This window comes from Piliocolobus tephrosceles, chromosome 19, assembly GCF_002776525.5.
Source record: "Piliocolobus tephrosceles isolate RC106 chromosome 19, ASM277652v3, whole genome shotgun sequence".
NCBI classification, from domain to species: domain Eukaryota; kingdom Metazoa; phylum Chordata; class Mammalia; order Primates; family Cercopithecidae; genus Piliocolobus; species Piliocolobus tephrosceles.
This window is the reverse complement of record NC_045452.1, coordinates 36,395,423-36,405,686: the sequence shown is the minus strand read 5'-3', so window position 1 is coordinate 36,405,686 and position 10,264 is coordinate 36,395,423. Positions and strand designations below refer to the sequence as shown.

At 56.9% G+C, this 10,264-nt stretch overlaps 1 protein-coding gene across 4 annotated transcripts in view; it reads right to left on the bottom strand.

Moving 5' to 3' along the window:
• Window positions 1-10,264, bottom strand: part of WDR4 (WD repeat domain 4) — a 68,540-nt gene that overhangs the window by 48,724 nt on the left and 9,552 nt on the right. For all 4 annotated transcript variants that reach the window (XM_026447421.2, XM_026447419.2, XM_026447416.2 and 1 more), the window contains exons 4-6: window positions 4,564-4,720; window positions 3,406-3,518; window positions 811-871 (exon numbers count right to left, since the gene is read on the bottom strand). In XM_026447421.2, the coding sequence (XP_026303206.1) occupies window positions 811-871; window positions 3,406-3,518; window positions 4,564-4,578 (189 nt within the window). In that variant the 5' untranslated portion in view covers window positions 4,579-4,720. The remainder of the gene's footprint in view (window positions 1-810; window positions 872-3,405; window positions 3,519-4,563; window positions 4,721-10,264) is intronic.

The window sequence follows — 10,264 nt, the reverse complement described above, 5'->3', positions numbered from 1 at the left end:
CACCACACAAGGAAGGTCCACCAGCCATCCTGCCACACCACACAAGGGGCCAACGCAGACAACGCAGGGAAGGGCAGCGGAGAGGAAGGTGGTGGTGTGCGGGCAACAATTCCGCGAGAGGACAGAATCAGACCCTGTGAGGAATCCGAGGCCCTCACCTTGGCAAAATCACTAACAATCCTTCTCATGTATTCCTCAGAGGAGACACGTCTCTCATCACGGAACCGTGAGGCTTCCAGGACCCAACTGCTGGGACACGGAAGTTGTAGCCAGCAAGTAAAAATGCACTGTGGTAACCCGGGTGCAGGGGGCTTGAACCTGTGGTCCCAGCTACTTGGGAGGCCGAGGAGGCAGATCGCTTGAGCCCAGGAGTCTGAAACCAGCCTGAAAAAATGTAGCAAGACCCCATCTCAAAAAGAAAAAAAAAATGCAGCCCATAATGGGATGGACTGAGACCCCTCCAGGTGTCAGACAGGCCCCCGTCTACTGTGTCTACCTGAGATCCTGATCGCCGATACTATCACAGACGGAGCAGCTGCCCTCTCAGAAGGGAGCCTTCCACACACCTGTTCTAGTTCATCCCACGTGTGAACACACAGACGCCTGCACACGCCCCCACACAGTCCTGAATGAGCAGCACGAGCCGGGAGCGAGCCACAGGCAGCTCGAAGATTCAAAAACAAGCACCATCTAGTGGTTGGACACCCAGGGACCAGCGATCCAGAGGGGCCAGCTCCAGGAGGCGCCCACCCCACCCTCCCCCGCGGGCTCAAGAATCCAGAGGTGGGTGACGCTGGGCAGAACACGTACCCCAGAGGAGGACAGGAGCAGTCCAGGCTGAGTGGGCACCACGGAGATGCGGCTCACAAACCTGTGAGGGCGACAGAGAGAAGCAGAGTCAGCTGGCCCAGCACACGCGGCAACGGGAAGGCCTGGGGAAGCCGCCTGTTCATCTAAGGAAGAGAGGCCTCTGCCCCAAACCCCCTGATCCAGTAAAAACAGCCAACATGGGAAGTACCTGTTAACCCTAACCTGGTTAAGCAGGTGAAGGCCCCTGGACACGATCGGGGAGGTGAGTGAGGTCATTCCTGGGTCCCCAACAGCACAGCAACCTCTAACCCAGGCTGCTCCTCAGCCATGCCTGCCAGAGACCCAAGCACCTCTGTGCCCCTCTGCAGCCCCCTCTGCAGCAGCTCTGCTCCACGGCACCTCCATAGGCCCCCCAGCACCCACCCTGGCCCAAGGCACCTGCACTGTGATGAAAGGAGCCTTGGGGGAAACTCAAAGACACAGCACACAGAGGGGAGGGAGGAGAGAGGAGGGAGGAGAAGCAGCCAAGCCCCCAGACAGATTCCTATCAGGGTCCGACAGCCCCTCAGCAACAACTCTGAGTGACCTGGCCAGAGAGCTGTCTCTGCTGAGCCCGGCCCAGTCCTCCTGTGAGGGCTTGGCCTGCAACAGCAACGGACCCAAAGTCACAGGCACCCTCCCATCAGAACAGCCGCGAAGAGTGACCCAAGCAGCCCAGCTCGCCCGAAAACCCATCTGGCTCGGGCACCTACAAGGGTGACAAGGCTCCTTTTCTTCCCGCTCTAACACCCTGACCTCAAGCAATCCCTCATGCACGGGGTTCCCAGGGACCCTGGAATGGGGTGACTCGTGAGCCTCACTCCATCTCTGCCAGCCATGGCCTCTGCTGCCTTGAGCTAGCCATGGCATGAGCTAAGCCCAGTCCTGCAGCCACCGCCCTGCACGGCACCACAGCACCGACAGCAGCCCACGGCCCAGGACAGATAGGGCACAGGATGCCCCATGCAAAGGGTACGAGTGGCCTCACAGTTCTCAACAGTTTGAAAGGGGTTTCACCGTGGGTTTGAAACAAAAATCTCAAAAAATAATTCTTCTAATCACTGCAGTATCTACTGAGTGCCTACTTATGCCAGGCACCACGCTGAGGGCTGCACACAGCAACAGGCCCAACCGACCCACAGAACCACTCAGATGTAGCGGGAGACGGCCAGTGAACCAACCTATACTGAAATGTCAGTAAAGGGTACGGAACAGTGCCATCCAGCAGAAACGCAGCTCCAGCCACACACGGGGGCCACGGGGGTTTGTTTTCAATTTGCCAGCCACTGTGTTGAAAAGTAAACGAGCAGGCCAGGCGCAGTGGCTCACGCCTATAATCCCAACACTTTGGGAGGCCAAGGCGGGGAAATCACGAGGTCAGGAGATCAAGACCAGCCTGGCCAACATAGTGAAACCCCATCTCTACTAAAAATACAAAAAAAAGTAATCAAGTGTGGTGGCAGGAGCCTGTAGCCCCAGCTACTTGGGAGGCTTAGGCAGGAGAATTGCTTGAACCTGGAAGGCGGAGGTTGCAGTGAGCCAAGATCGCACCACTGCACTCCAGCCGGGGAAACACGGGAAAGAGGGAAAAAAGAAGGGAGGGGGGGGGGGGGGGGGGGGGGGGGGGGGGAGGGGAGTGAGGAAGGAAGAGAGCTGTTGAAGTTCATTTTAACACTATGTTTTTATTCAATATATCCAAGTGATGAGGCATTTCCCTAGAGGGGCGGGAAGCGTGTTCCCGTCAGCAGAAACCTCCCTCACGTGCCTGGCGAGGCAAGGGAGCTGCAGAGACCCCAGCTAGAGAGGGCGAAGGGGAGGGGCCCGGGGGCTGCAGTCCAGAGAACTCCAGAGCTGGATCACTAGGGAACTAAATGCAAGTCAGAATAAGCTATCCCGAGGCACACACCAGTGACTGGCCTTCTTAAACAGGAAATGTTTGCATCCGTTCAAAACCAGGAAAACACAGGCAACCTCAGCATTGAATTCCCTCCCTCCAATTTCTTCCACTGCCTCAAATAATGTATTTTAAAACATTTCAGCCAATTACACTAAGCACTCTTCCTCTGTGTAAATTCTAACGAGCCTTCTGTGTGAGAGAGAAGCGGGCACTCAGAAACACCTCCACATGGGTCCTGGCAGAGCTTGCTGCCACGAGAGAGGCCGCCGCCGGGCCGCAGAGGCTGCTTAATTCTTGGATAGCTGAAATCATGAAAGTTCGCCCTCGCCCCCAACACAACCACCGCCCACCAGCCAACAACGGCCGGGCATGGCGCAGGGGTCTCCACACTGAAACAGGGGTTTCCCAGAAACAAGCCCTCCCGTTCCGTCAGGACCAATGGGAAGTCACTGGCACAGACTACGGGTAACAGCGTAGAGTGAACCCCACCCTTTCAGGGCTTTGCAGGCAGCACCCATGGCGCCTGCAGTGACCAAGTACCAGGGCTGCTGTCACCTGCGTGGGGCCTCGCCAGCTACAGTGGCACCTGCTGAGCTGCAAGCCGATGCTGTTTTCAAAAAGAGCTTCTTTCTGCTGGAGGGGCAGGAAGGGGCACTCACTCTGTGTGCCCCAAGCAGAAGGACTCGATGCTGTGGGGCGCCGCGGCCCAGCTGACTCGGATCTTCTCGTCTCGGTCGGCAGTGAGGATGAAGCGGCCATCAGGACTCACAGCCTGCGTCACCAGGGGCCAGAAAAGAAACAGATGCTCACCTGAGTCTTCCCGAATCCAGTCCCTCATGGAAGCAGGCAGGGAGGCTGCAGCCTGGCTGCCAAGAGGATGCGGCCTTCGAGGACAGACCAGCTTGGCTCCTCCCCTCCTCCTGTCCCTGCGTCTAATCGCTGGCCCTCCTTTTCCCTCCCTAGAGGGTCCCCGGCCACCTCCAGCCCTCACTCCTCAGCACTAGAGTAGGCTTCTGGGGTAGGGCAGGGCCACCCCTGCCTGCCCATCTCCCACATCTCGGCAAATCCAGGCCCCACTCCCATTTCCACCCACCCCAGGCCTGCTGCACCCTCAGGCCCAACACTGGGTTGCCTTCCTGTCACACATGTCCCCACACCCAGCTGTCACCAAGTCCCAGTGAGGTCTCCTTGATACTCCGCACTCGGCACTGTTCCTGACTGTCCCTGCACGCGTCCAATCCCAGCTCTACCACCCGGGCTGTGGGCTTGGGCCCTCTGGAGCTCCACATGTTTGTCTGTGACACATGGGGCAGGCAGAATGGGGTGACAGGGGCTGCTGGGAGCAGTGCTGAGGTGATGCTCCTACAGCACCTGGCACAGCTGTGGGCCAAGGAGGCAGAGCCAGAGGCTCGTGGCTGCACCTACTCCTCCCACACCTTCACTTCGATCTGGGGCCACCCCACTGGCCACCTCCTGCCTCACCTGCCTTCTTCGTTCTCCCTGCTGCCTGCTTCACCTTCCTAAATCCTGTTCCCACCACGCCCCTGCTCCCAAATCTGCAGAAGGCTGTCCCTGCTATGGGGGAGCCCCACTCTCCCCACCAGACGCTGGGGCGCAGACCGGGCAGACACTGACTCAGCCTGTACCCCACATACCATGCCCCCCAAGTACTGCGTCTAACAGCATGGACAGGTGCCCCACCTGCCTGAGCCTTGACAGGGCAGACATTGACTCAGCGCATGCCCCACGTACCGCGCCCCCCAATGTACTGCGTCCTGCACCTACCATGTCCCCCACCTACTGCGTCCCCCACCTACCACGTCTAACAGCATGGACAGGTGCCCCAGCTCTAGATGGCCACACCCGTGTGGCTCCAGCACCGAAAAGGAGTAGACGTCTCCAGACTTGTCAGCCACCAAGACCTTCTCCTCAGAGGCTATGAAGGTCAGGGCTGTACACCTCCTCGCCACGGTCCTAGAAGGCCAGAGAGACACCCCCATTAGCTTCCAGAAGCAGTGCAAGGTCCTTGACAGCCCGGCAGGCCCTGTGGGCAGTGGTAGGCACCGGTACCTGACCATATGCTCTGTTTTCCAGCTGCTGAAGATGGTGCCAAAAAAATTAAGCAATGCTAACAACCGGAACAAAGCCAGTGCCTTTGACAAATTTACTTTCACAACATTTTTCTTTAAGAAAATTGCTCCTAGCCGGGCACGGTGGCTCACGCCTGTAATCCCAGCACTTTGTGGGAGATGGGCAGTCAGACACTGACTCAGCCTGTACCCCACATACCATGCCCCCCAAGTACTGCGTCTAACAGCATGGACAGGTGCCCCACCTGCCTGAGCCTTGACAGGGCACACATTGACTCAGCGCATGCCCCACGTACCGCGTCCCCCATGTACTGCGTCCTGCACCTACCACGTCCCCCACCTACTGCGTCCCCCACCTACCACGTCTAACAGCATGGACAGGTGCAATCCCTCCCAAGGCGGGAGAATCACGAGGTCAGGAGATTGAGACCATCCTGGCTAACACGGTGAAACCCCATCTCTACTAAAAATACAAAAAATTAGCCGGACATGGTGGTGGGCACCTGTAGTCCCAACTACTCGGTAGGCTGAGGCAGGAGAATGGCGTGAACCTGGAAGGCAGAGCTCGCAGCGATTCGAGATTACGCCACTGCACTCCAGCCTGGACAGAGCGAGACTCCGTCTCCCAAAAAAAAAAGAAAAGAAAATTGCTCCTGATGGTGGGATCTAGGTGGTGGATAAAAGGGTAACAAAATCCTCAACTTTCCTGTGTGTTTGAAAACTGTCATCAAGAAATGGGGAAATGGTTCCTTGACCCCCCAGTCTTCATCGTACATTGAGGGAGACAACAGCCCTCTCCATAAATGCTGAGTGTGCTGGGGGCCACTGTCAAGGACAAAGGCAGGCACCAGCCTCCAGGGCCCCCCAAGCCCTGCTGCTCCCCTGACCTGCACTGACCCCTGCTGTCATTCTGCTGCACCGGACCAGGAGCCTCAGACAGAGAGCCACGCCCCGTGCCCTGCAGAGGGATGGAAGGGCCCGGACACCCTGAGGGCAGGACCCAGCCCAGGGCAGCAGTGAGGCAGCACCTTACCCTCCTTGGGAGGAAGTGCCGCTACCCAGCGCGTGAGAGGCCTGCGCTCCCACGGTCCACATCCAGATTAGCACATCCACGAATCCAACCCTGACCCAGAGCCACGGATGCGCCAGAGTACCAGATGCAGCACGTCTGCACACTCGTTCCGTAAGAACCAAAGTCACAGTTCGCTCCCTCTCCTTCACCAGGGCTCAGGGCCACACTGCTTCCTGGGGCTCTCATTTCCACACCATCTCTACTGGAATCATCCCGTATTTGCGTCCTTTCCACAAGGCAGGGACCCATATGTTCTGTTTTACACAGATACGAGTTGTAGCACTGCTTCCCACACACGTAGTTAGCCACAGGGCCTCACCGTAGAACAGCGGCCAGCTCTGCTTCACCACCCCCAGGGCTGTGGCAGTGCACACTGCCCAATACACAGCCAACACCAGGCAGACAAGTACAGCGTGCCCAGCCCCTTGCGGCTGGAAATGCAGATGGAAGTTTCAGGAACGCTGTCCTCAATAAAGCCCCTGTTCCTCTCAGGGGCAGAGAGACAAAAGGACAAAAAGGGCAGGCAGGACCTTTGGGTCACACCCCAGCCTGGAAGCAGTGCCCCTCCTCCTCCCCCGCAGCTGTGCAGCGCAGCTGCAGAAAGGAGGCAGAAGGGAAGCGTAACAGGGTAAACACAGAGAAAACAAGGACAAAGAAAGATGATTACGCTCTGGGGCAAGATTAATCAGAATTCTCAGGGTGCACTGTAATTTAAACAAACAGCCCTGCACTGCGCCAGCAGCACAGCCCCCAATGTCCGATGGGCTCATTAAGCAGCTGCCACAAACACGACCATGGTGGCACAGAGGAGCAGCCCAAGAGGACGCCACGGGGAGGGGGAATGGACTTGGACTCACGAGGCGCTCATCCCCACAGCCAGGCTGGAAGGCGTGTGGCACAGATGGCCCCCAACACCGCACCTCCTGCCCAGCTCAGCAGAGGGCACTGCTCCTCATCCCTTTGTCCTGCCCCAGCCAGAGGCTCCCAGCCTCTCCAGCTGGGCTTATCCTGGCACCGATTCTAGGACGCAGCTGAGCCGTACTCGCGGGCTTGGGTGCTAGGATCCAAGGGAGGTCACAAAATGGGGCAGGTCATTGGACCAATGGCCAGCCGGCCTGTCACCCTAGCTGAGGCACAACCCCACCCACCCTCAGACCACCAGCCTGTGCAGGGTCTCGGGTCTCAGCACTCCCTCCACAGTCACTGGGTTCAGGGCCCAGAGACCAGCAGAACCCAGCAAGTATCCACCCATCTCCAGAGGCCCCCCAGGGGGGCCAGGCCCTCTATCCTCTGCCGGAAGTCGAGTGGCTGAGCCCTGAACCCCCAGACTGAGTTGGCGCTGCCCCGAGCCCCCCTCCAGAGAGCCGCCTGGGCAGCCCCAACAGGGCACTAAGGACGCCAGGTGCCATCCACACCCACACTTCAGCAGCCAGGCACTCTCTCTCCATCCCACCGGCAGAGCGAATCCGATGGTTTCCCAGCTCCACCTTTCCCACGTGCTGCAGCGGCCCTCACAGGCATTTTCGGAAACAATGACTCCACTGGAAGGATTTTTCCCTCATAAGCGCACATGTCAAAATCAATGTATCACTCGTCACCCTGTGTCCTCATCTCCGGTTTGGAAAACCTGGCCTCAGTCTCTCGGGCCACGAGTCTCCTGACGGCCCCAGTGGCAGGCCCTCTGGCCCTTGTGGTTCTAAACTGCTACCTGGGAAAGAATTGTTGCTGCCCACAACTTCCATCTTGGCTATGCCTCAAAACCCTCCAACAGGAAGCTTACCAGCAGCAGCACAGTAACAAAGCCACCACTGGACAGAGCCTGGGGTCTCACCCAGCTCAGGGGCATCCTGCAGCGGTGCAGGGCCTCAGTGAAATGCAGACAGGCCACGAGTACATGGAACCTCTAAAACTGAATGGAGGTGGATGTGCTAAGCGTAGGCGGTTTTCTGGGGAGAGGGTGCATCCGATCTAAGAGTCTGCGTAAAAAGCCTCTAGGTGTGGGGAGCAGCCCCCATGTTTGCGGACCAGCCACAGGGTGCTGCCTGCCAGCTCAGCATGGTTCCACTCACCCCCGTCCTCTCCTTGAAAGCAGCTCCTGATAAAACTCACCCTATGCCCTTCTCCCTGCCCCACTCTCATCCCCCAAATGTACTCCTCCTGCCACAATAATCCCCTCCAATTTCTCACTGAGAGAAAGGGTCAAGATTTCACTCCACCTGATGCTGAAAAGTTTACAAACCCACAATTCTAAAGGAATTTTTAAAAGATTATTGAGGAATCTGCCAAGGGATGTTGAAAGTGGCAGTAACTTCACACCTGTACACGCTGTCCTGCAGTTCAACTAGAGAAAGGGGAGGCGGCAATGCGTGCCCTACACCAAGGTCAGGAGAAATCCCAAGCACACCATCGAGGCCGGATTTTGTAATTTGCTGCCTGGACTGCATCAAATCACATGGTCCATCTTCTATACCACCTAAGGCAAACATTTCCTACACGAAGTTATACCGCTGACATCACTTTCAAAACCAAGAGAAGGCCGGGAGCAGTGGCTCACGCCTGTAATCCTAGAGCTTTGGGAAGCCAAGGTGGGCAGATCACCTGAGGTCAGGAGTTCAAGACCAGCCTGGCCAACATGGCAAAACCCCATCTCTACTAAAAACACAAAAAACTAGTCAGGCATGCTGGTTTATTCCTATAATCCCAGCTACTCAGGAGGCTGAGGCAGGAGAATCACTTGAACCCAGAAGGCGGAGGTTGCAGTGAGCTGAGACCACGCCACTGCACTCCAGCCTGGGTGACAGAGACACACTCCACTCCACAAAAAAAAACAAAAACAAAAACAGTGAACTCGCAGGTAAAGGGGCACTGCCAGGAGCCAGCCTCTGCTCCTTGCTCACATGCCGCAGGCTGCGCATCCCTCATCCCAAATGCGTGGGACCAAAAGTGCTTTGCACTTCAGATTTGTTCAGGTTTTGGAATATTTGCAAATACTTACTGGCTCAGTATCCCCAACCTAAAAATCAAAAATCGAAAACATTCCAGTGAGCATTTCCTTTGAGCATCTTGCCTGTGCTCAAAAAATTTCAGATTTTGGAGGATTCTGAATTTCAGATTGGGGTACTGAGTGCACTGCCCACTCTTGGACTTACGGTTTTTGTTTTTTTTTTTTTTGTAGAGATGAGATCTCACTATGTTGAGGCCAGACTGGCCTCAAACTGCTGGCCTCAAGCAATCCTCTCGCCTTGGCCTCTCAAAATGCTGGGATTATAGGCGTGAGCTACAATGCCAGCCTCCCAGAGTTTTACCAGGTGTTTACATAAAGGGAATCACACCAGCACACGACCTTCAAAAGGTGAGTCAACACGGCAAGACATCTCCCTGTCGGCAAAGCACCTGCAACCAAGGATGAAGAGGCCCCGCCACCCACCCAGGCGGCAGCGGTGTCTGCACCCACCATGAGTCCCGACTCACGGAGCTCTCAACCTCAAACGACCTCCTCCAAGAAGCCGACTGCCACAGGCAACCACACTGAGTGGAGAGAATTCTAGATTCCTCCCTGCTCCGGGCCACGCACAATGCCAGGAGCAGAGGCCTCGTCCCTCTGCAGGAGTGAGAACCCCTGGAGGAGCCCTGGGCCTCTGCGCTTCCATCAAGGTGAAGAAGCTCCACAGTTAGGAACCAGGACACAGCGGGCAGGCGGACTGGACATACCCTTTCTCCCAAGTTCAAAGTGAGACACGACCTCTGGACAGCGAGCCCACATTGAAGTGACATTCCACCCAGTCTCCACCTTTCTGGTGACCTCAGAACTTCACAGCCACAGCACTGTCTGGACTTGAAAGAGTGAGCGTGTTCAAGACACGAGCAAGCTCCCTGCCCCTCACCCCTACCCCCCGCCAGGCCTGCGGCACACACGGCCAGACCCTGCCTCCCCTACCCTCTGCGGGCAGAGGCTACTTCTCAAACGGTGTCTGGTACCAGACATCAAAAGCCTTGGCACAGGGTACACCCTCTGCACAGTGAAGAATTAACCTTGCCTTTGGCCTCATCTCTAAGAGTAGGGGCCTTGGGCCCCATAGGCAGCCTCAGTATGTGATTTAGGGCAGGGGCCTGCGGCCACAAGGTGTCCACTCCACCTCTGGAGGGGCTGGGAACTAAAGGTCAGCCACCCCGACAGCATGTGATCAACCCCAAGAAAACTGCTGGACACCAAGGCTTGGGAGGCTTCGCTGTGTGTGTCACACATCGGTGCCAGTAAACGCACGCTGTCCACACCTCTGCAGTCCCACTTGCTCTGACTCAAACTTCCCAGAGTTTAAAGGCAGGAAGTAGTACAAGGAAACAGCAGCATTTGAA